Raw genomic sequence first — 26,897 nt, forward strand, 5'->3', positions numbered from 1 at the left:
TTTCCATTTTGTCACAGAAATTTTCGAGACTCTATACCACAATTCAAAGCCATATATCCGATGGAGACATTTTAGTCCAGCAAAGAAAATACTTCAAAGCAAAGACTGAACTTTGAGAATCACTGAGATTGTATTGTGCCTCTACTTCTGTGCATTCATTGGGCCTTGGTGACATAACTTTGATTAGAAGCTTCTACAAGGCAGGACATAGACTATCCCCAAAATTCTCTTGGTAAATATGATGCCTGATGAAGTCCTAATGGAATCTCTTTAACCATGGGGATTTCTTCCATACGTCACTGAGGAGGACTTCCTTAAATCATCCATCCAGCTATGCTTGATGGTGACTTTACACCATGATACATATGCCTAAAAAACAATTCTCACTCCCTCATTGTCTATTATTTTCTGGGTTCAGGCAGGAAAGTGTTCTCAGAGATAATCCTATTTATAAAGGAGGGAACTGTGGTCCATAGAAGAGAAATAACTTCCTGAAATAGCAAAGCAAGTAATGCCAGAATCAGGACTAGATCCTGGGCCAGCCTCCTCAACACCTGCGTGTGGGCACCATTTATTTATCTCTGTCGGGGCCTGGGGTACCATTTACTCCCCAGCACATGCTTAGCAGTGGGAATCCTTGGTTTGGTGCCGGGCTTTATTGCTTAGTGTTTGTGTGACCTTGAAGAGTTACTCAGTCTCCCAACCTCAATTTTCTCATCGGTAAAAAGGAGGGGAGAGGGTAGAAATAGTATCAACCTTATAGAGTTGTTGTTGCAAGGATTCTTAGAGTTGATCTGTGAGAATTAGATGCAATTATCCATATAAAAAGCTTAGCACGATGGCTAGCACACGAGCCCTCAATAAATGACTTTGTTGTTTTTGTTACTACTATTATTATTACTACTACTACTACTACTGCTACCACCACCGCTAATTCTATTACTCCGTCTCCAACCCTGGTGGCTTAGAGAAAGTCCTGGAGCTGCTTCCCAGAGTATGTACTGAACTGCCCAGGGAGTGGCCTGAGCAGTAGAGAATCTGGCAGAACAGGTTTTTTCAAAGCAGTGGAAAATAAATCAAAGGCAATAACATAACCCAAACCTGGAAAAAGAATGTTTTCCTTTGTTTTTTCTTTACCAGTTGTGGAAAAAACCTTCAAAATGTAACATGCTGAAATAAATCAGCATGAAATAAATCAGGCCTCTCTTAAGGTAACACGGCTGACCCTCTTTGGTCTGTGCTCTTCCTGACCGCCTGAGGACAGACGGTGACCACTTTCAGTTTGTGCCAAATGCAGTGATGGCTGACAGTGTTCTGTGATGATGTTGGCCTATATCAGTGAATAGACAAGATTAGGAGTCAGGGAAACATGGAGAGACAGCAAAGATGAGGGGAACAAAAGCTTCACAGCCAGGTACAAAGGGTACCCCTATCCCTTGCTGCAAACTGCGCATCACCAAATGTTAAATCTCATGGGATTTAGTTAGGGCTCTTGGTTGAAAGTAACAGAAGCTCAACTCACATTAGCTTAAGCAACAAGGAGCCTTTATTGTAAAGATTCCATAGTGTATCAAGGAAAACAACGAGAGAGGCAGAGCTGGCCTAAGATTGAAATCAGGCCTTCAAATGCTATCAAAATTTGTGTCCTTCCTCTCTGCATCATTCCCTCTCTTTCCACAGATTTACTTCCTCTATGGCTGTGGTTGGCTTAATGGAACAACACTTCACAAGTTTTATAAATGACTTTGCAGCTACCCAAAGAGAGCCTGGTCTCACTTTCTCCGATTTCAGAATTCTCATGGAAGGAATGATTGGCCCAGCTTGGGTCAGGTTCCTTTTTCTGATTGCCCATTAGCAATGGTAAAAGGTAAACATTGGTTATACCAGCATGGTACATCGACCATAACTAGACACACTTGTGAGGGGGCAAACCCACAGGTAATGGATTACTGAAACAGGTATTGAGGAGCTACATGACAAGAAACATATCGTTCACACTCAGCCCTAGATTGCATCCCCGCCATTCCCTGATTCCTCATCATGTGACGAGAGATCCAGGATATCTCTGTGCTCACTACCCCCTCCCTCTTCGTACAAGGCAGACCCTAGCCCTGAACAATGTGACTCCAGCATCATATAGTGGAAGTGACACAGGCTTTAGAACTATGCAGAACTTGAGTTAAAGCCCAGGTCTACCACTTATACTGGGCAAGTTACTTAGCCTCCCTGAGCCTTGGTTTCCTTATCTATAAAATAACGCATATCTAATGGAGTTGTTGTAAAGAATAAGGAAAATAAAATAACCATATTTAAAGTACTTGGCATATAATAGGTGCTCGGTTACATTAATTTCATTTTCTAATTAGGTTACCTAGAAATCTTCAGGAGGGTGGGGGAGTGATGGTAAGAGAAAAGGGAGGACAGGAGAAGTGATAGAATTTTATATCTGGGAAGTGTCCTTCTGCCTCAGTAATTTGCAATTATCTTGAGCGAACATTAAATAATTGAAGTGGGTCAGCTGCAGTGGGAAAGCCACACTTTGCTAGATATAGCTTCTCACTTTAGAGGCAAAGCAACAAGGATCTCAAGATCAATGATGCATGTTTTATGTTTCTTATTAATTTACTGGTGTGGCTGTATGGTCCTTAAATCTCTCTCTATAATGTTTGAAGTTAATAGAATACAGTCTAATCACTGAGTGAGTGATTGAAGTACTTTAGTATTTTGTTGTTACTGTTGCTGTTTAGAGAGATGCTCCTCTTTGAGAAGGTAGTAAGCCATATTTTTTTATAAACTAAACTTTATTGAGTTCTTACTTCAGTAAGCCCTGTGCTAAACGTTTACATGTCTCATGTCTTCCTATGAGTTAAGTGCTGTTGTCCCCATTTTCCAGGTAAGGAAATTGAGGCTCAGATAAGTCAAGAGCCAGGGTCACTTAGCACTCAGTGACAGATTGGAATTTGAGCTCCGCTTAGCCGGTTCCAGAGCCTGAGTTCTTAACCACTATGCGGTACTGCCTCTCTACACCTTGGTTTTGGCTAAGAGATTTAGAGACGGGCCAGATAAAAAATGAATCCCCGGGCTTCCCTGGTGGCGCAGTGGTTGAGAATCTGCCTGCTAATGCAGGGGACACGGGTTCGAACCCTGGTCTGGGAAGATCCCACATGCCGCGGAGCGGCTGGGCCCGTGAGCCACAATTACTGAGCCTGCGCGTCTGCAGCCTGTGCTCCGCAACAGGAGAGGCTGCGATAGTGAGAGACCCGCGCACCGCGATGAAGAGTGGCCCCCGCTTGCCACAACTAGAGAAAGCCCTCGCACAGAAACGAAGACCCAACACAACCAAAAATAAAAAAAATTAAAAAAAAAAAAAAAAAAATGAATCCCCAGGAAAATCTGTGCTTAGAGTGTCTCATTTGATAAATGATAACCTCATAGCTTCTGCGCACCCACCCAGTATTGCTACAGGGGCTTAAATGCAAAGCTGCAGAATCATAGGAAGAAAAATAGTTAAACAACAGAGAGACTATCTCCTTCGACACGACAACTATTCTGATTACTTACTTAGAGGATAAGAGTGATGATGGGGTTGAATCTGTGAAAAAGAAACTGGAAATTGGGTCCCAGCTTTAGACTCTACAGTGTTTCCCATCTTGGTCAAAATTGTGTTCAGTCCAGTGGCCTGTGGCCGTGTGGGTTATGTGTGCATGCATGTGGAATAGTTTGGCCTGTTCCAGAAAACAACACCACTTTGGTGATTAATCGTAAGCATTATCAATAACTCCCCATGACATGTGAAGGATTCTTCATCCATCGGCCAACGCACCAATCATGGGAACCTCTATGACCTGTCACCCCTCATTGACCTGCTCCTCCAGAAACATTTTGCTCTGTTTGTGCTACTGTAAGTTTCATTATACTCCAAACTGGGCTTCATTTGTGCCTCATCCTGTGTGTAAATGGAAAAAACATTAAAATATTCTGTCTCTTTTGACTAAACGCATATCTGGAAAAATATCTCATGTTCTGTTTTCTTATTCCCCCTCTGTCTTTCAGCTCCAGGGTTCCTTGAAAAGAAAGCAGATAGTTAACCTGTCCCCTGCCAACAGCAAGAGGCCTAATGGCTTTGTCGACAACTCATTCCTTGATATCAAAAGAATCCGTGTTGGGGAAAACCTCACTGCAGGACAAGGGGGCCTCCAAGTAAATAATGGACAAAGTCATATGATGTCAGGGACCTTGCCCATGAGCCAAGCACCCCTGAGAAAGACTGCCACGCTGCCACCCCATACACATTCTCCTGGAAATGGTATGTTCAACATGGGCTTAAAGGAAGTGAAGAAGGAACCGGGAGAGACTCTCTCTTGCAGCAAGCACGTGGATGGTCAAGTGACCCAGGAGAATATTTTTTCTAACAGGTACGGAGATGACCCCGGAGAGCAGCTGATGGATCCCGAGCTGCAGGAACTGTTCAATGAACTGACCAATATATCTGTGCCTCCCATGAGTGACCTTGAGCTGGAGAACATGATCAACGCCACCATAAAGCAGGACGACCCGTTTAACATCGACTTGGGTCAGCAAAGCCAGAGGAGCACTCCCCGGCCGTCCTTGCCCATGGAGAAGACGGTGATCAAAAGTGAATACTCACCCGGCCTGACCCAGGGCCCCTCGGGCTCTCCTCAGTTGAGGCCCTCATCCGCCGGCCCTGCGTTCTCCATGGCCACCTCGGCCCTCTCCGCTTCCTCCCCGATCCCTTCGGTCCCTCAGAGCCAGGCTCAGCCCCAGACGGCCTCAGGAGCAAGCCGGGCCCTGCCGAGCTGGCAGGAAGTATCCCACGCCCAGCAGCTCAAACAGATCGCTGCTAATCGTCAGCAGCACGTCCGGATGCAGCAGCACCAGCCGACCAGCTGGCCAGGTTTGCCCTCTTCGGCGGGGCCCTCCCCAGGTCCGTTTGGGCAGGAGAAAATCCCCAGCCCCTCTTTTGGCCAGCAGCCATTCAGCCCCCAGAGCTCCCCCATGCCGGGGGTCGTGGGCGGCGGCAGCCAGTCGAAGGTCATGGCGAACTACATGTACAAGGCCAGCCCCTCGGCCCAGGGAGGGCCTCTGGACGTGCTCCTGCAGCAGAAGCCTCAGGACCTTAGTCGGAGTTTTATGAACAACCCCCACACAGCCATGGAGCCCCGGCATGGCAGCACCAAGCCTTTGTTTCATTTTAACTCAGATCAAGCCAACCAGCAGATGCCTTCCGTTTTGCCTCCCCAGAGCAAGCCTCCTCTCCTGCATTATACCCAGCCGCAGCCGCAGCCGCAGCAGAGCTCGATTGCAGCTCAGCAGCAGCAACAGCCGCAGCAACAACAGCCGCCGCAGCAGCCGCAGCCGCAGCCGCAGCCGCAGCCGCAGCCGCAGCCAGCAGCTCAGCCCACCCAGCCTCTCTCGAGCCAGCCTTTGCTGAGGTCACCGTTACCACTTCAGCAGAAGATCCTGCTGCAGAAGATGCAGAATCAGCCCATCACAGGACTGGGGTACCAAGTCTCCCCACAACACAGACAGGTAAGGGCTTTGCTCCTCCCAACGCAGAGTACCCAGACACCATTCAGCTCGGTCCGGTTGCTTTGGTTACCATTATGTTTGCACTGGGACAGAATCAAGACCACAGAGACGGCGATGGTGCTGACAGATGCCTCTGGAGACCTCATGAAGGTTCACTTGAGGCATCTGGAGGCAAGAGCATCTTCCTTGTAGAGCATCACTGTCGTTGGGGTCTGTTGTGATCCAAGGCTCTTGCTTATTAGGAAGGTTGACTTAGAATCCATGCCTTTAGTGACAAGTCCAGTTGTCAGTTACATTCTGATATGCCCATGCCCGGTGTTTATTTGTTCAGTCAATAAATCAGTCATTACGTCAACATGCATGCCCTGAGTACCTACCGCATGCATGATGTTGTGATTGTGCTGAGTACTGAAATAAGGCCAGACATGATATTAAGAGTGTTTAATGACAAATCTCCACCCACACCAACCAACTGAAATGTCTAAACGCCCAACCCATCATAATAGATCCTGCTGTGATTCCATGCTGGTGCATGAGGGTTGAGTATCCACCCTAAATAAGACATGTTCTCTGTCTGCAAGTACAGTCTGGAGAGGCCGACAGGCTTTAAAAACTATCATTTTAATACTGAGTGGAAAAGATAATGATATGGAGTACAAAGCTTGGATATTTACTGAGCAAGGGGTAATCAGGAACGGCTGCCGGAGAAGGTAATGTGTGAATTAAGTGTTAAAGCATGAAATTGTCATGACTACCAACAGAAAAAAAAATCTGTGGTTACCTTATATCCTGTGGTTAACATAAAGCAGAGGTTTTATTCTGCCCCAAACAGGAATCATATGAAGAGATAGCCCTGTGTCTCCAGAACACACACTGGTGAATCAGTGCCGATCCCCAGGGAACTTGAAAGGAAAAATTCTTCCTGGAATAAGTGAGGGAAGGCAGGCAGGCAGGCAGGCAGGCAGGCAGGAAGGCTGAATGTTGCTTTGTGCATGTAATTTGACAGATCTGTGTTAGCGTCCAAGCACAAAGACAGCACGTTACCTGTCAAAACAATGTGTCAGGACAGTATGACGGCACAGAGCCTAGTTCCAATCACATTCCTAGAGTAGTTTGTATGGCTACTGCCCAGAAAAGAATGCCACCAGCACCACAGACTGTGGCCAAGCTAACCTTTGCCTTAGATATATGCCAGGAGAAAACTAGACTCAACTAGGATTCAAGAGCTGTGTCCCAAGTAAACTTTCGGCTCTTAACCACTTATGAAGTGTGTTTTTCTAAATCGTAGATTATGAAGAATGGACTTGGAGTAGAGTCATGTGTATATTACAAAGTTCCATTTTTAGCGTGGGTAATTTGGGGATCGTTTAAAAACAAACAGTATCGTGGAACTACTTTCTAATATTCTGTGTAGCCACTTCGCTGTGGGTGAATCTGGGTTTAAATTCTAACTCTGACATTCTAGCTGTGTGACCTCCAGCGAATCAGTGAGCCTCTCTAAGCCTCAGTTTCCTCACCTGTAAGTGACTATGATAATGTACATCCTAGGATTTTTGGAGAGTAAGTGATATATCTCTCAGGCGGGAGTCTAGAATAAAGTTGGCTATTATTGTGATTATCATGGAAAGGGCCATACATGATATCAGAATATTTTTTAACAAGCATTACTTTTATGTAGGAAGCCCACTGGAGTAAGTCTCACATTTTTTCATAAACAGTACTAGAGGAATAAAAGAGAACTATCTTTAATTCTGTCCAGCAATATGGTGAGTGGGTAGCGATTTACCTTTCCTGGGCCTGGACTTCTGACCATAAAAATGACCATAAATAATGAGATATTAGTAGAAGTTAGCATTTATTGAGTATTTACTCTGTAACTGGCATGACCTCTGCCCCGCCTTGATTGTGGTATCTCATTTTACCCATATAAACTAATTACCATTATTCTCATTTTATAGGTGAGGCAAATGAGGCACAGAGAAGTTAAATGACTTTTCCAAAGTTACACAGATAATAAGTAGCAGAGCCAGGATTCTGATGGTCTACTTTGAAGGTTGTACTTTCAGGCTTGAGGCTATACCGCTCACAAGAAGGATTTGCTGGGAAATGAATGGCCATTTGTAGATCATTGTGAAATTCTCAAAAGAAATATTTCTTATAATATCGAGCCATATTACATAATCTACACAGTAAATTAAGTTTGGGGAGGATAGAGGAAGTCTCAAATCTCTAATCACATTCAGAGCTGTTAAAGAAAAGAATCAAAAACTATCTGTGTGACGCTTGACCTTCCTGAGAATGAGTATTATGAAGCTTAACCAAAATAAGCAATTTACAACAGGAAATATAGCTCTTTGGTACCCCATCAGCCCTTCTTTGGGAGCCTTCCTGCCACCTCCAACATCCTCTGTCTTGTTTCCGGCTCTATTGCTCATATCAACAACTGTCCACCATACTTCTGACCCCTTAGTCCCCATGCCAGCTTCCAGGACCCAAGCACACCAATGGGTGCTAATGACCAAATCCACAAACATCTCCCAGTACCTTGGATATTTTTTTAGTTTTCCCAGTGTGTATGACACTTATGATGCCAAGATAATTTTCATCTTTTCAAGAAGGCCCTCAAAAAGTGGTAGAAATGGTGATGACATGTCCAGCTAAAGGCCTCTTCTGTACAGGCAGGCAATGGCTACTCAATCAAAGCCTTCTCCCAACCTTGTCAGTTGAACTTGTATATTGTCCCTCCCGGCTCAACAATTCCATGAAGTATGACTCTGAAGTGTTCTGTGTCTGAGTTGTGAGCAAGTGTATCAGAGCTCTGTAGTCAAATAAGTGTGACCCTCTTGAAAGCATTCACCTTTGAAGGGGTTGGACGCATGCTAATAATGGTGCTATTGTTCAACACAGTTGCAGAGTTTTTCTCTAGGGATTGTCTTCAGAGCTTTTAGCACATTGAGTGGATTGTTATCAATGCAGTAATATTCATCTTGTCGGGGTTATTTCTGAAAACAGTCAAGCAGAGTAATGCTGCTTTGGGTCAAAAAAACAAAGAATAACTATGATGTGATAGAACTGCATTTCACGTTTGGTTTGTGAACTTTCCCTGAGGGCAATAAAGAAAGTAAATGAGTTGCTTCCCAAGAGGATAATTTTGAGAAGTAATTTTCATTTGGATGTACATATTTCTAGGTTTTTCCATTTTTATTGTCTCATCCGGTATATTGCTAAGTATTCTCAACTCAGAGAGAGTAGTTTTAACTCTGCCATTCATAGTAGACAGTACAAGTCTGTGTTCTCATCTCAGATTAGCCAAATCACTGATACTCATGACCAAAGCCATGGGAGGGAAGGAAATTAAGCAATTCTTAAGTTTATCAACTAAATCATCCTGAACGAAAACAGTAGTCATGAATTTTTTTTCTGCTTGTCATACTCACTTTATGTCAAACACAGCAAGATTTACTAGTGGGATATGTTAATTGGGACAGTCTAGCCTTGGGAATGGCGGAAATCTTGGTTCTCTGCTGCAAAATGATAGATTGAATTTGTTGATCAGTTGTTTCGAATTTACCCAGTAGACTGTGCAAAGATGGCCTTCTCTTCACCTTTCAGAACTCTGAACCCAGACAGGGCTGCATGCTCAGGCAGAGACTGAAATTGGGGGAATTCATATGTCCCTCTCCCTTTACTGGGTACCTGCCCGCTTCTGCTCTCCTAGATGTGAATGGCACCCGAGAGATAGATGCGGCATAATCGAATTGTTGGAGACATCTTTATTGTTCCATGCCTGGAGTAGTTTTAAATAATCCCTTCTCTGGAGACTGCGAGAACAAATGGTATTTGGTGTTTCACAAAATGTCTTCAGCAACTCTGTCTTGCTAGTGTTTGGGGCTTGGCAAGTGGAAATACCTCCTGGCTATAATTTTCTTCTTTTTCCGATTGGAAGGTTATGGGAGAGGGCAGGAGAGGGATGTAATGCATGCAGTTCTGATTTATCTTCAAGTCACTGAATACTTGTTTTAAGGTGTGAAAGAATTATTGGTTGACCAGGGGATCATGAGAGTTCAATCCAAAGCCCTAACCTCTTGCACTAGAAAATGGTCTTTTTCAAAGCTGTATAATCAGACCCTTAAAAGTGTGAATTTTTTTTTGTAACATTAGAGCCATGAAACTCAAGTGGATTCTATATTTGGTTTAGAATTCTCCCATCTCTAAAAATTCTGAGAGGGAAGGCAGCCAGTGAATGGATAGTTTGTTATGACCAAAACATAAATTTGTACATTTCCTTTTTAGTTTAAAGCCAAGCTCCTCAATTGTATATTAGGAACCTCACCCCACTCTCTCTACCTAGCCAAGTTTATCCTTCAGTACACTATATATCAATCTTTGGCATAAATCAAGCAATGTTCTCCTCCCTTCGTCTTTAAGTTAATCTTGTGTATAGCTAACCTTAAAGATGAACACTCAGAAAATTGTTTCCCAGTTGGTCTGAGGGTGGAGAAATGAGAACTCACTGTAGCTGTCATATACTGACAGTACTTCTAAATCCTTATAATTGCCCAGAGAAAGTGCCAGAGAAGAGATAGAACCTTCATTCAACTGGGAGTGCCTTTTCTAATAGGAAAATAATTATGAATTCAGAGTTCTGCAACAATATAACATCCAAACCACCCCTTTGCTGGGGGTTAGGGGTTGGCTAAAGGGTCAGCCAATTAGGCTAGTGTCAGGGTTTGGTTTTAGGGGCAGAATCAGGTGAGAGGAAGTCAGGAGCATGAAGGGCCAAAGACAGAACCCAGCCAAAATCCTCAAAAAGCTGGGAAACAAAATCAGTCAGTATACTCAGAACCGAGGAATGAATCTAAAAGATGGTAACAAACCCATGATTTCGTAAGTGACCTAAAATCTAGAGTGTAGTTAGGATAGAGACCCAGGAGATGCTAGGTGGTCATTACAAATGACCCTCGACCGTTTGGTGATTTCCATTATGACTTACCTTGGCTGGATTAGGCTGGCAAAAGGGAAGAGTTCTGATACAGATATACTGAGGGTTGTTCATGGCAAGCCAGGAGCATTGTTTTTATATTTTCATTTTATCTTTGATATTTCATCATTTATCTCTTAAGTTTACAAAAGAAACAAAAATTTGTTTTTAATACTCCATGAAACTAGTGCTAAGGCCAGGATCCAGAGTGAATTTCCAGACACACATGTTAATATAATTTATACTGAAGACTTTTTTTTTAATTGGAGTATAGTTGATTTACAATGTTATGTTAGTTTCAGGTGTACAACAAAGTAAATAAGTTATACATATACATATATCCACTCTCTTCTAGATTCTTTTCCCATATAGGCCATTACAAAGTATTGATTAGAGTTCCCTGTACTAAGGAGTAGGTCCTTATTAGTTATCCATTTTATATACAGTAGTGTGTATATGTCAATCCCAATCTTTCAGTTTATCCATCCCCTGCCTTACACCCTGGTAACCATTTAGAAAACCAGTTTGTTTTCTACATCTGTAACTCTATTTCTGTTTTGTATATAAGCTCATTTGAACCCTTTTTTTAGATTCCACATATAAGTGATATCATATGATACTTGTCCTCCTCTGTCTGACTTACTTCACTCAGTATAACAATCTCTAGGTCCATCCATGTTGCTGCAAAGGCATTATTTCATTCTTTTTTATGGCTGAGTAATATTCCATTGTATATATGTACCACATCTTCTTTATCCATTCCTCTATTGATGGGCATTTAGGTTGCTTCCATGTCCTGCCTGTTGTAAATAGTGCTGCAGTGAACATTGGGGTGCATGTGTCTTTTTGAATTCATGGTTTTCTCTGGATATATGCCCAGGAGTGGGATTGCTGGACCATATGGTAGCCCTATTTTCAGGTTTTTAAGGAACCTCCATACTGTTCTCCATAGTGGCTGCACCAATTTACATTCCCACCAACAGCGCAAGAGGGTTCCCTTTTCTCCACACCCTCTCCAGCATTTATTGTTTGTAGATTTTTTGATGATGGCCAGTCTGACCGGTGTGAGGTGATACCTCATTGTGGTTTTGATTTGCATTTCTCTAATGATTAATGATGCTGAGCATCCTTTCATGTGTCTGTTGGCAATCTGTATATCTTCTTTGGAGAAATGTCTATTTAGGTCTTCTGCCCATTTTTGTATTGGGTTGTTTGTTTTTTGGATATTGAGCTGCATGAGCTACTTGTATATTTTGGAGATTAATCCTTTGTCAGTTGCTTCATTTGCAAATATTTTCTCCCATTCTGAGGGTTGTCTTTTCATCTTGTTTATAGTTTCCTTTGCTGTGCAAAAGCTTTGAAGTTTCATTAGGTCCCATTTGTTTATTTTTGTTTTTATTTCCATTTCTCTACGAAGTGGGTCAGAAAGGATCTTGCTGTGATTTATGTCATAGAGTGTTCTGCCTATGTTTTCCTCTAAGAGTTTGATAGTGTCTGGCCTTACATTTAGGTCTTCAATCCATTTTGAGTTTATTTTTGTGTATGGTGTTAGGGAGTGTTCTAATTTCATTCCTTTACATGTAGCTGTCCAGTTTTCCCAGCACCACTTATTGAAGAGGCTGTCTTTTCTCCATTGTATATTCTTGCCTCCTTTATCAAAGATAAGGTGACCATATGTGTGTGGGGTTATCTCTGGGCTTTCTATCCTGTTCCATTGATCTATATTTCTGTTTTTTGTGCCAGTACCATACTGTCTTGATTACTGTAGCTTTGTAGTATAGTCTAAAGTCCTGGAGCCTGATTCCTCCAGCTCTGTTTTTTGTTTTTTTTAATTAATTAATTTATTTATTTATTTTTGGCTGTGTTGGGTCTTCGTTTCTCTGCGAGGGCTTTCTCCAGTTGCGGCTAGCAGGGGCCACTCTTCATCGCAGTGCGCGGGCCTTTCACTGTCGCGGCCTCTCTTGTTGCGGAGCACAGGCTCCAGACGCGCAAGCTCAGTAGTTGTGGCTCACGGGCCTAGCTGCTCCGCGGCATGTGGAATCTTCCCAGACCAGGGCTCGAACCCGTGTCCCCTGCATTGGCAGGCGGATTCTCAACCACTGCGCCACCAGGGAAACCCAGCTCTGTTTTTCTTTCTCAAGATTGTTTTGCCTATTCAGGGTCTTTTGTGTTTCCATACAAATTGTAAAACTTTTTGTTCTAGTTCTGTGAAAAATGCCATTGATAGCTTGATAGCATTGAATCTGTAGATTGCTTTGGTTAGTATAGTCATTTTCACAATGTTGATTCTTCCAATCTAAGAACATGGTATATCTCTCCATCTGTTTGTATCATCTTTAATTTCTTTCCTCAGTGTCTTATAGTTTTCTGCATACAGGTCTTTTGTCTCCCTAGGTAGGTTTATTCCTAGGTATTTTATTCTTTCTGTTGCAGTGGTAAATGGGATTGTTTCCTTAATTTCTCTTTCAGATTTTTTGTCATTAGTGTATAGGAATGCAAGAGATTTCTGTGCATTAATGTTGTATCCTGCTACTTTACCAAATTCATTGATTAGCTCTAATAGTTTTCTGATAGCATCTTTAGGATTTTCTGTGTATAGTATCATGTCATCTTGTACTGAAGACTCTTGACTGGCAAAATTAGCAGGAGGGATTTTGCTTGTGTCTTGTTAGTGTTCTTTGGTTTGTTCATTTTAACATGAATACCAACTCTGTGCCATATATAAATAACCCAAATGGTAGATATTATCAACGCTTTTTTAATAGATGAGGATACCGAGGCTTAGAGGGGTTAAATAACTTGCTCAGAGTTGCAGTCAGCACTGGCCCAGTGCTAATAACTACTATGCTGCCTAGGTTAAGGAAATAGGTACAGGTGGTCTGGGTTGTGCTAACAGAGCCTTTTTTGTGATGTCTGTTTGAAATTTCACTGTTGTCCACATTCCCAGTTTTTTTCTACCTCAGGCAAAACTTAAGCCAGTTCTGATGCAGTTGCCTTATCTCAATCCACAGATCTCTAGTCTCCTAGTCTGCCCAACTTGGAGCCAGGAACTAAAGATTCCAGGCTAACTTGAGTACTGATCCATTCTTCACTCTAGCAATAGCTTGTATTCATTCACGCAAAAAATATTTGTTGAGTGCTTGCTCTATTTGTTGAGTTCTGGATACTGATACTACAACTGGGAACAAAGATGAAGGTGTGATATAGTAAGGGAAAAATAAAATTTTTTAAAAGTTTTTTTAGATTATAAATAATCAGAAAGTGTTTTCAAATTGAGCTATTTTCATCATATTGCAGACTTATTCTTGCTTCTGTTGCTAGGCTGATTTGCTGCTGGGCTTCCTGGTACCTCTGATCCATGATAAAAATGGAAAAAACCCAAGGGAGTGGATATGTGATTTAGTTTTTAAAGCAAAAACTCCAAAGTCTTCGTTATGTTTTTTTAAGTGATAAAGAAAATTCATTCACTCTCTTTTTCTTTAACATCATCCATCAAGATTTTAGAACCTGTTTATGGTCACTGTTAGAGGTTCACAATAGGGTAAAACCATAATTTTTGCATTCATTCATTCATATGATGAGAATTTACTGAGCACTTACAATATGCCAGGAATTGAAGACTAAAAGATTAAGTGATCCAAAGAACTCTCCTTGCATCCATCAAAAGATCAGGAAGTCATGGTTCCTCTCCTCAATGAGCTTTTGATTAGAAGGAGACATCTGTCCCTAATGCTATTGGATTCCCATTGGGTATGCATACTACATTGTCCTTTGCTTAAATCCACTTTATGTAGTAACTGAGCCCAAATCATCTGGGCTTTTCCCCTAAGTTTTCAAGTTCAACTTTGAACATGTTACTTTAACCTTTTATAGAATAGAACTCTATTTGCTAGATATTCCACTTTCATTTCTATTTCATTTTATCATCCTAGTATGCAATAGCTCAGTTCACAATAGACTGAATTGGTGTAAAGCAACAATTAATTCCTGTGTCCCTCAGTAAAGAAGTAAACACAATAGCAAGAAGAACATGTTAGCCTTGGAATCATAATCCATAGGGTTTAAATCCACAGTTAGGGGAATGGCTTCTGTTATTCTCATTCCACTCATTCCAAGGTCTTTGTCCATGCCTTGCATCCGTCCATAAGAGCTGTGCATTTAAAGCATTAGTGGGTAATTTAGCCTGTTGAATACCAAGTTTCTAACTAGGGAAAAGAGGGGTATGAGGTTAAGAAATAGATTTGATCCTGGAGAGGGAAATGCAAGAGGGTTAATGGAAAATATGACAGATACTTAACTGTAATGTGCATTAATGTAAGTGACTCAAACAATCCCCTTTGCACCCATTCCAATTAGTTTTGCCTTTTCTAATCAGATGTCAGTTGGTATCAGTTCGGTGGAGGGGGGTGGTGGGGTCTTTTTGTGAAATCAAAAGGAAGCAAAAACCCATTTAGCCCATGTGCTAATCAGTAAGTGTTCATATTAATGGTTAATTAAAGTCAGGCACAGAGACTTGAGATTCAGAAGGTGTTTACCATAAGACGTTCTAGGTTTGAAACAAAAGACCACACAAATATTTAGACTTCTAGAATCAGAGCGATGTAACATGAGTGAATCATCTTACTCTTTTACATTGCGTTGCAAGCAAGTAAGACCCAACTTACACACACACACAGAGCCCAGGCAGCTCTCCGGATGCTAGTTAGACAACTCTGGATGAATATTTGCATTTTATGCAATGAATCTGAACAATAAAGTGGCACCTTATTCTCCAAGCAGTAAATGGAGTAGAGCAGAATAAAGTGACTACATGCCTGTGCATCCTGCAAAATCAAGTTTCAAGGCCCTTGAGGATGAAAGAATGGGGGTGGTTGACCTGTTTCCCTTTCTTTCTGCTGCTAATTCCCTCCACCCTGAATCACTGGCATTTTCCAGTTTGCTTTTCACAGGAGCTTAAGTTCAGCTCCACCTTTAGGAAACATGAACTTCATAAACAGGGAGCTTGTTCTGGCCCTACGTCTTGTAGCCCACACGCCTGTGTGGGTGAACACAAGAGCGTGTGGACCTCATGTTCTTGTCTTTGGCTCACATCTCGACTTTATGTCTCTGGGTCTTTGTCCAGTACCCCCTCCCCTTGGCTGTCCCCTCTCTTCTTTTACCCTTTCTCTACAGACCAATTTTGAACTCACCTCTCTTCCCTGAACTCCTTTGAGACCCGTTTTATGGCAGGCCTGGAAAGGGATGCCGAGGACATTTAGCCACTGGAGTTGTTATTGGCAACAAGGGTGAAGACACTTTTCCTGGAAAAGGATGCATGTTGGGGAGAGCCTAGTGAGCTGGCAGCCCCGTCTCTGTGTCCCGCAAGCCTCTGGCACAGGTGAATGAAGTCTGAATGGACACACCCATGGGAAAAACATTGCCCCTGTCGCATCAAGTGCTTGCTGACTGGCCTGAGTCCTTGCCATCTTGCCAACCTGCAGGTGGAGTGAGCATTCTAAAACAGGAATTTAACCATGTCTGTCACCTGCCTAAGCCCCTTAAGTGCTCTTCATTTTCTCATAATGAAATCCAGCTCCTTCCATGGCTTTGTGTGACCTGGCTCCTGCCAAGCCCTCCAGATGGATTGGTTTCTATTCCCAGCTTTCTTCTTCCCTTAGCCCCACGCTATCACCTGTCTGTGGCCCGCAGACTCCCATACACTGTGCCCTCCAGCTCCCTCCAACTGAAGTCCTGAAAAGTACCACGCTTTCACCCTCAGCTCTTCAAACATGCCGTTCCTTCTTTCTGGAACATTCTCCCGCTCTACTCTGCCTGGCTAACCTAACCCTAAGCTTTCTCAGTCTCAGCTAAACAATTTCTTCCAGAAGGTTTCCCTGGCCTCCCAATCTGGATAAGCTCCCATTCTGTATTCTCTGCTAGTTGCCTCTACTTCCTCTCTTTCAACAGCTATCAATCACCCCTCATATCTCTTTGTTCTTGTGTGTCGTCCTCAACGAAGCAGCGAGCCACTTGAAGGCAGGGATTGTGTCCACCTTGTTCACCCTTATACTCCAGTCCCTAACATGTCTACTCTGTGGTTGGCACCCACAACATTTTTGCTGAAGAAATGAGCAGCGGAATTATACCATTGACCCATCATCCTTTCTTCTGTTCTGAGGATTTAAGGTCCCCAACACATCCCCCCTCTCCTCCCCAGAAGGTAGAAACAGGAGCTAGCCCTTCCACCTTCATCTATACCAAGTCTTCTCTTAAGACATTTGCCCATGGACCTGACAACAGTTCAGAGAATTCACTCTCAGCTGCTCCATGGGTTAAAACTGTGGAAGGGGATTCGACAGAAGCACTTTTGACAGAGGCTGGGCTGACCTATATCCTGGGGAATCATGCAGATAAGAGTCGGTTATAAGAATTTTATCAACAATATTCCACATGATTTTTTCTTTCAGAAAACATGTATGGAACATCAATAATTTACCAATAATGACCAAATACAATCCCTGTTCATAAGTAATTGAAAGAAACAAGTGATTATAATGTAGTGTTATAAGGTTTCTGATAGAAGTCACTGTAAGGTATTCTGAGAACACAGAGATGAAGCACTTAGTGTAGCCTTGGGAACCAGAAAAAACTTTCTGGAGGAGGTATTATCTAAGTGCCTACCTCAAGGAAGACTAGGAGGCAGGGAGGTGAAAGGGAAAAGGCCTTCCAGGCAGAGGCTGAGTTCTTTTGGAAGATTCCAAGTAGTTCAGTGTGGTTGGACTGTGGAGTGCAAGGTCAGGAGAGGAGAGATGAGACTTGGGGTGGTAAGCAGGGGCCAGATCGTGAGGAGCCTTAAACACCATTATAAAGGAGGCTAGAAATGCATCCTGAGGGCAATAGAAAGTTGTGGAGAAAAGTGTGCAGGTTGTTTTTAAACAGAGGCATAACTTATGCCTACCACAGAGTAGTTGCAAAATTCAAACCTATTGAATGTTAAAGAATCAGATTTGCTCTTCAGACAAGTTATAGTATAGGGAATATACTGGAGGGGCCCAAGCCAGGGGCAAGGAGACCTTCACCAGATCTGTATGCCAAGAACATTTCAGAGATTTGAACGTGCAGTTGCTGTGGGCCCAGGCAGCTCCTCCCTTCTGCCAACGCTAGAATGTCCCTGCCGGTTCACTGGTCCTCTGTCCCATTCTCCCCCTTGCCCCTCACACTTGGCTTCTCTATGGCCAACAGTGGACTTCTGCTCTTGCTCCAGAGGACTTGGTCTATCCGTTTAGTGTCTTATATCTTCACTTTCTCCTTTCTACCTTCAAGCTTGCTCAAGCCCCCAGCATCCTTCCAAAATAACTTCCCATCAGCCCTCCTACCCCTGTGAGCCCCAATTTCCCAGTTACCAGGCTCAGGACCTCTGCGTCAGTATAATTCCTCTCTCTCTGCCTTAGGCCACCTTCCCAGGTGCTACTACGGAGGCCACTGATGAGCAACCACACCTCTTTCTCTTCTCCATGACCACTGCCACTGCCCGTGCGCTCACATTACTGCAATGCTCCCTTGTCCCTCCCAGTAATGGGCTGGACAGTGTGTCTAAGAAATTCTGCCTTGCTCCACACTCCTGGGGCTGTGCCCAGTGGCTGAGGTTCCAGTTATCTTTGTGGCTTTGCTAGGCCTCCCCCTTGGAATTTCAGCTTTACCCAAGATCCAGTCCCTCCCTGAGGCTCCCTCCACTTCACAGGACCAGCTCTCCTCCCAGTGAAGGTCTTTTGCCCAACCATTACATTTTCCCCACTGGCTGCAGTATCCTGTCCACCGGCTTAGAGAGTTGTGAGGTGTCCTGGAACCCCGGCCCCTGGCCCTCTCCATCCCCTGCCCTAAGTGCCCATGTTGCTGTAACCGCCCCTCCTCAAGCTGTGAAACAGGTAAAGTCCATTTCTTCCCTCTCTAGTGTGTACAACATAGTGAAAACTCTTCCAGTACAGTTCTTACATTGTGTTTTACTTGTTTAGGTATCTGCTTGGTCCAGTGAACTGGGAATTCGTAGTGAGTTCAGACCCTGAAATTTCCCTCCCAACTCCGAACTCACTAAGCATTTTGCATCTGTCATTGCATTCATTGCTTTCAACCTTTAACTGTTGGTAAGTTTGTATTTTAACCTCTCCACTAAACGGTAAGCTCCTTGAGACCAGAGTCTATCATTCATCTTTGTACCTCCAAGGGCTAACAGAGAAAGTTCCAACATATGGATACAGAAACAGAAAGAGAGGAGGAAAGAAGAAAAGAAGGAAGGGAAAGTTATGGTGCGAACATTGTAAATCAACCATACTCCAATAAAAATTAATTTTTAAAAAACTCAGTAAAGAATGAAAAAAAAAGAAGCTATTGTGTGTGTGTGTGTGTATATATGTGTGTGTGTGTGTGTGTGTGAGAGAGAGAGAGAGATAGGCTGTATGGTCTTGAAATCAAAGGAAAATAAATAGGTTTGAATAATTTCTGATATCAATCTGAATATAAAATGTACATTATTGAGAATTTATACATTGCTTACTTCATAAGCATCTTAATGACCGTATAGCCATAATGACCATATAGCCTTGGCCAAGTTACTTAAATTCCCTGAAACTAAGCTGCATCATCTGTAAAGTGAGAACAACAACACCGATTTTGCAGGATTCTTGAACACATTCCATGGAATAACCCATAAGACATACAACAAATACAAGGCTTGCACCTGGTAGGCAATTCACAAGTGCTGGCTTGCTTCTCTTTGCAAAATAAGGACCCTCAGAACCAAATCCATTCAAACAATACAAATTAAATGTTAGTAGACACTTGCAGTGGGTGATTTCCAAAACTGAACTCTCATTTAACTCTGCGTTTCCAGGCAACTAAGGCAAAAAAGAAATCATGTGGGGATATAGGGGTTCTTTTTGTTGTTGTCGTTAACATAAAGGAAAGCGTGCAGGTTCACCAATGGAAGCTAACTTTTTCCTGGACGTGAATTCAAAGGTACATTTATCACTGGGGGAATTAGGTAACACGATGGACATCTTACACTGGAAATTTTGCAAAGACACTATGACACTATTTACCTTGATATTTCTGTTACTAAGCTGCATTATAAAATCTGAGGCCAAAATACTAGCTTTTAATTCAGTGAATACTTTTCCCCAGGAAGCTGAGATAATGTGGTCAGATTAATGTTTTCTAAAACTCTGTTCAGTGGTTTTCACACCCTGTTTTAGCAAGAATACTTCTTTCCTCCCCTCCCCCTTTCAGGGTGTCCCTGAGGCACCTCCCCAGAATTTAGGTTCCTTCAGGGCAGAGATTATAAACCAGAGTTCTGGCTTATCCCAAGAGTAGAGTTTAGAGACCATATAAGAATGCATAATTTAAATTCCCGTTAGACTGCCTCAGTCAAATATCAATTGTCTCAAATGAGTCTTAGGCAAACCCCTGCATCGTATAAAGTAGATTAGACCTGTGGAATGTCTACCTCAGAATCAAATTTCAGAGAGACTTTTCAAATCCATTTAAGCTATAATCTTCTCCCTCCATATAAAACAAAACTATAAACTCCAGATGTGACCCCTCTGTTCTTCAGACCAAGCTCATTAAAAATCACCATGAAAAAATTCAGCAGTTGGTATAGTTATTTATCATCCAACAAAAACTTAAGCACCTCCTGTATACAGAAAGCCATGCCAACTGCTGTAAGAAATGTAACAAACGGATCTGCTGTGTGGTAGGAGCTCCATGGGCATGAGAAATACAGCGCATGAATATTCTGGAACAAAACTCGTTGCTGAGTATTTTACCTTGAGTAATCAGACCTTGTTTACTTCCTTTGTTACAATTTTATTCTATAATTCTGAATTTTATGAGTATAAAATATAATTACCGTCCTCATTTTTAAAATTTTTATTTTTTATTTTATTTATTTATTTATTTATTTATGGCTGTGTTGGGTCTTCGTTTCTGTGCGAGGGCTTTCTCTAGTTGCGGCAAGCGGAGGCCACTCTTCATCGCGGTGCGTGGGCCTCTCATTATCTCGGCCTCTCTTGTTGCAGAGCACAGGTTCCAGACGCGCAGGCTCAGTAGTTGTGGCTCACGGGCCTAGTTGCTCCGCGGCATATGGGATCTTCCCAGACCAGGGCACGAACCCGTGTCCCCTGCATTGGCAGACAGATTCTCAACCACTGCGCCACCAGGGAAGCCCAAAATTTTTATTTTTATCAAGGTAACATGCATATAATTTAAAAAGACAAGCAGTGTTAAAATGCAAAAACCATTCACTGGCACCCCGACCCTCACGCTTAGTCTCTAGAGGAAACCATTTTCATCATTTTGAGTTGCTTCTTCAGGTATTTGCCGTCATATTTCTAAACTGATCTGTAACTTATACCTCTTGATTTATTCATCTTAGGCGCTACCTACTGCTTCTTATTATAATGGATGAAGATTTTAGTTCCATTTACAGCCTTTCTCCCTCTCCCCCTCTGCCTCATCATGGCCATATCAAAATTTTGCTTGAGTCCATATCAGTGTCTTCAGGGTCATGAAGAGAGAAATAATGTTTCCTGCTAAGACAAACGGTATATATAACTATAATTCCTCTCCAGGACCGAAGTGTCCAACGTTTTTTTCATTTGTGAAGTTTCTCTGAATCTTTGGCTAAGTCTTCTCATACCATCCAACAGCTCTGCAAAACATCTCAGTACATTTTCCTCACGATAATTCCTGTCAGAGAATCTCTTTGCTCCATTTCTTTTCCTGGACGTGTCTCCCCAGGAGCCCTCTGTCCCCACCACGATCCTGACGGGTGTTCTCTAGGCCTGCTGATACACCATCATCCTAGGCCTTCCTGCCACCATCCTGGGAATCCCAGGATGGGATTCTTGTGTTTCTCTGTTTATTTATTTACTCTCATTTTGGTGGAGCCAGGAGCTCCCTGACAAAGGGTGTATGAGAGGTAAAATCTTAAAACCTTCAGAGAAATCATAACCCATTTAAGGAGATCAATTCTTTATCCCCTTTTATTTATCAGGGATTAGGCAGTTACAGTCTGATCTGGTTACAACTGAAAATATGTTAGTGGTTTTGCCCTTCTCCCTGGTAGATTTTGGTTTCTATGCCAGTCAGTTCACTGGCTGACATTTATCACATTTAGCTCCTGCCTAACAGACATCCAGGATAACTAACTGTGTAGAAGGAATGATACATACTTCTGGCTGTGTACTGTACCTGCAGGTTACACCAAGCTCTCATTGCCTGGAAATCTGTACTGATAGCCCTCTCAGAAACAAAACAGAAGAGTAAGTACAAGGGTTATAAACATAGGAAAGGATTTTAAAATGAAGGAAAGAAGGTAGAATCATTATTATATATATATATATATATACACACACACACACACACACACACACACACACACACACACACACACATATATATATAACTAATGTGCAAGGAAACAAATACCATGGATGCATTTCATTCATGATGGCGCAGTGAAAGCCCTCTGACAGCTTTCCTCACCTGGAGGTCTTGACACCTCAGATACAGCTCTCATTAAATGAGGGAGACTCTTGGTGCAGAGAAATTCTGGGGCTGGAGCAAAGGGAGAGTTCCTGCACACTCCTAGCTCTGTTCTCTAGCAGCGTCTGGGTGGCTGTTCCAGTACCCCTGCTCTCAAAGGCAGAAACATGAACCCTTTCATTCAGTCAGAAATTAGAAGCAGGTAACTGTTCTCCGAACAGTCTCCACTTTTGAATGTGGGGTTCCAAAAGTTCATTTTTAATTTGGTTGTTTGGCACCCCTGGTGCATTTTTCCACAGGAACAATTTGAGGAAAGTTTATTAAGTCCTCAGGCGAGCCTGTATGAAGTCTATTTGAGTCATATGGACTTTGAACATTTCGAGTCCTAACCATGACTTCTCTAACTTTACATGAAGAAAAACAAAATTTGTTCAGTGTACATTGATTGAGCCAGGAATCGTGGCGGAATCAGGAAGACAATCTATTTGGTGAAGCAGAGGATTACAGTACAAGAGAGACATGCGAGCCCCAGGTGTGTACAGAGCTCTTTGCTACGGAAACCTCCAGGAAGGGGCTCCCCCCCTCAGCCGGGCTCCAGGTTTGGAACCAGGAAACTAGGAGTATTTTCTGCTGAACCTTCACGGCAGAGGGAAGAAGGCCTTCAGACCAAGGGAAGAGGGAAAATGAGATTAGCCAGAGTATCACCAGGAAAGGGGCATAGAGCTCTTCATTTCTAGGGGTCATTTGCAGACATTTAGAGCGTGGATACTACCTTAATACCTAGGGATGACCATCCACACCAGTTTTGTGGACTAAATTTTGTTTATTTAATTTATCAGGATAAAACAGTTGGGAGCCATCAGTTCTATTTTCATAGAACTATTCCATAGAACATAGAGAGAGCAGCCGGCAGTGAAGAAGACGCCGGGGAGACAGCCCGGCCCAATGACCCCACCAGGCTGTGCCTAGACTCCACGCCAGGTCTGGGAGGCAGGACTTGGCAGATGAGGCTGTGTTTTGTATGCTGTGAATAAAGTCCACAGAACTATTTGCTTCTGAAAAAGCAGTTCTCTTACAACCATGATGATTCCTAAAATAGGGTTTTGACCCACGCGTGTGATGACGTTGAAATTGCCTACATAGCCAAAGTCAGAGAGAAAACCAGAGGGTCAGAAAGATGGGGTAGAAAGTAGGAAAGAGAGATCCCGAGGGAGAAATGAAAGGAAATTGGGGCCAAAAAATGCATTTCTGACCATCTCTTCTGCTGTATAAAGATACTTTATAAGGCAATTTAAACTCTGACAAATTGCCTATTTCTGTTTGCAAATGCAGACGAAGCCAACCATTCTCACAAATCTCTCCATTTGTTTTTCCTCCTCATGTTTCATTCAGTTTGGGGGGAGGATGGGTGATGGAGGGTCTACTGTAAAATTCTTTCACATTTCTCTGAACACTTGAAATGGGGTCAAATCTAAATGGATGTGAATTCAGCATTGGATCCCAAGGTCCAAAGGTCAGGCTCCACTTGGACGGTTTTGATATGGAAAGCGCTGCCAGCATTCATGTTTGTAGAGCAGTGGGTTGGTGAAGATCTACAGAGATTTCATTTTCCTCATACCAAGAGGCAAGAAGTTTCTCATCACCTGTGGGTCTGTGTGAGCTGGGGAACATTGGAGACCCCTCCTTGGTCCACCTTGTGTGCACATGTTCTCCAGGGAAGCCAGAGGCAAATGGGTGAGAATCTCAGCAAGCGGTTCCTTGGGAGTGTGAGGGCAGCCCCAACTTCCATGGGAATGGGATTCCCTGCCAAATTCAGATGCCGAGGCTTCCCTCGGGGACCACAGCCCATCCCAAATGGAGGAAGTCGCTGTGAGAAGTTAAGCAGGCAGCTCTAAAGGGCTGTGCTCGTGTGTGTGTGTGTGTGTGTGTGTGTGCTTGTGTGTGTGTCAATGTCTCAGTGAAAAGACAGTAGTTCTCCATCATTGCCTGTATTATAGTACACGCGGAATTTAAAATTTTTTGAATTAAAAATATCTTTAATATCTAGAATATGTATAGTTACACACACGCACATAACTGCAAACAAATCAATAGGACAAAAGCAACAAGAAAACTCAATACAAAGTTGGGAAAATGACACCAATAGGCATCATTTGTAAAAAAAAAAAATTACAGAAAATAAAATGAGACCAATAAACGTAGGATAAAATATCTCATACTACTGGTAAACAGGTAATGCAAATTAAAACAATGTGATACTTTATCATATTCATTAGATAGGTAAAACAAAAAATACCTGGCATGTATGTAAAACAGTAATAACTCCTATGAATTGTTGATTCAGAGTGATTATCCATATCTTGTAAATGTTGATGTTATTTTTTAATTTATTTTTTATTCTATGCTGGGGTATAGTTGATTTACAATGTTGTGTTAGTTTCAGGCATACAGCAAAGTGATTCAGTTATACATATACATATATCCACTCTTTTTCAGAATGAGAGCAGCTCTCCATCATTGCCTGCATTATAGTACATGTGGAATTTAAAATTTCACAGAGAGAAAACAGTAAAGAGACTAAGAGGGGAGCTTGTTTCTCTCTCCAAGGCTGGCTTTTCTGCTCCATCAGACATTACAAGACACACACCATTCACACGTCCAGGTTTTACAGGCTTGTCTTTCCCCCGAGTGTCTCTGAGGCTCAGCTCAGATGATATTTCAAATGATTGTGAGAATCACATCTCACAGCAATAGAGTCAGAATAATTTTCTGTTGTAATTCTTTTAAAATGAAGAATTTTTTTCACCTACGCGTTGCCCTGAGGTAGGATAGTGGAGAACTGATTAACAAGTTGATTCTAAAAGTGGAGACAAGGGACCCACAAAGCAGGACCCGCCAAGGTTCACTTCAGGGTTCAAGTTTAGGGAAGCTTGAGAAAACTGCACAGAAAGGCCAGATAGCTCAGGTGCATTAGCATATGATCAACGTGGAAAGGTATTATACTATCTGAACACCAGTTAGGAAGAGGAGAAACATTTTTTCACATAGACCATTGTAGCAGATGACACATGAAACCGTATGTTCTCAGCCATAGCTTTTCCAGTAACCTGAAAAGACAAAGAAAAAGAGAACTTGGGGAAACTCCTACTCATCAGTCAGGTTTCCCCTTCAACATCACTTCCTTTCGGAAGCCGGTCAGACAGATCCACCCCCAGCCGACTTCCCCTAGCTCAGCTCTTCTCACCCTTTCCAAAATTATCTGTCTTGTTCACTAAACAGCCGTCACTTCTCAATCCCCAGCAGCCAGTACTCGCCCCACCACTTCGCAGGCACTTAAACCTGTGCTCAGTGATTGGTGGAGTATTGAGGGGCCCGTGATACAAAAGTGAAGACGATAGAATCCCTGTGGGAAACAAGATATCAGACAATTTACCAAACTTTGTAATACCTATAAGCACCCTTTCTAAAATAAAACAGAGGGAAGGTTGAACTTGTGAGCACCCTAGTGATGAAATAGACAACTGTGTTTGTTAGCTCCTTCTCTGAGTTATTAACTTTACTAATAAGAAATAGTGAATAGAATCCTATATCCTTACACTTCAGGTTTGCTGCCAGGATAGCACAATATCGATAATAATAAGCAATGGATTTCATTGGGGGAATATTATATCAGGAAGAAAATATGACATATTATCAGTAGCTACTCCGGGAAATCTATTGATTGGCTGTGTGATATGTTAACATTGAATTTCTAAACTTCAGAACTGAAAGCTAATACATAATTGTCTGTGTAGCAAAGCTTTAAAGAATGAAATAAAGAGTCACCCTCAAGTTTCCACTTACATTTCTTTGTTGCCTACTCCTTTTGTCACTCTGTCATTTAAATCATTTCTTTCAGCGGAACAATCAAAAGCAAAATATGTTACGCCCACTGCTTGGTCTGCTGTATCCATACAGCATTATTTACTGATCACTCTTGGTGTGCTTGGCATAACAGACAGCAGAAAGGAAGTGAAGGCTCTTCCCTACGGTTTGCTGATTCAGTTAGAGAGAGCCATTTACAAAGATAACTTGAAATCTCAGACACAGAAATATAACTTTTATCCCAGTGTCACAAATGACTTGAAATCTTTTTTGTATTAGGATACTCGTCGGTACTCTTTTCATTCCTCTTGTAGTATCCAGTATCTCCGTGTTTGATGCAGAGAGAAAGATGGAACCCAGGGGTAGATGCAAAGGTGGATGACTTCAGGTGGCCTTGCACATCATAATCTGCACAAAAATTAGACTGACCTTGAATCTTTCTTCCACACTGACCTCTCCAAGGATAGAGTCTATTGAAGAGGTGAATCTTTGGGGACCATTTGCCTTGGTTGGTTTTTTGGTGGTTGTTTTTTGAGGGAAATTACATTCCCCAGATATCAGCTGTAACTCTCACGCCACCAAAAAGACTGCAAACAAGAGCTTGATAAACAGAACCCAGTATTAGCACTGTTTCTGGGTAGCTCTTTGAGTGTGGTGGGTACAGCCGGTACTTTTCTTCACACACTGCTATGCTTTGAGAGTATGAGCCTGTCCAAGGCCACACGGCTTTGATGCCATTGATTAGCTGGGTGGTTGCATGAAAACTAGGTAGCCACTCTGCCTCATTTTCCCCAAATCACAGTGAAATAGATGATCAGACCAAATGCGTGGTGCCCAGACTTTTATCTTTCAAGATCATCTTTATAAGAGATTTGCTATATTTCATTTTTCTGTGTAAAGGCATTAAACATTAAAACAACTACCACTTACTATTACCATAATTTCATGAAAGAAAATGCATTTCAGCATTACAAAAAATTGA

At 42.4% G+C, this 26,897-nt stretch overlaps 1 protein-coding gene across 1 annotated transcript in view; it reads left to right on the forward strand.

The window, feature by feature from the left end:
• MAML2 (mastermind like transcriptional coactivator 2) overlaps positions 1-26,897 on the forward strand; it is a 360,589-nt gene that overhangs the window by 234,365 nt on the left and 99,327 nt on the right. The window contains exon 2 of the mRNA XM_059930545.1: positions 4,054-5,550. Within this exon, the coding sequence (XP_059786528.1) occupies positions 4,054-5,550 (1,497 nt within the window). The remainder of the gene's footprint in view (positions 1-4,053; positions 5,551-26,897) is intronic.

Source organism: Balaenoptera ricei, chromosome 8 (genome assembly GCF_028023285.1).
Source record: "Balaenoptera ricei isolate mBalRic1 chromosome 8, mBalRic1.hap2, whole genome shotgun sequence".
Lineage (NCBI taxonomy): Eukaryota > Metazoa > Chordata > Mammalia > Artiodactyla > Balaenopteridae > Balaenoptera > Balaenoptera ricei.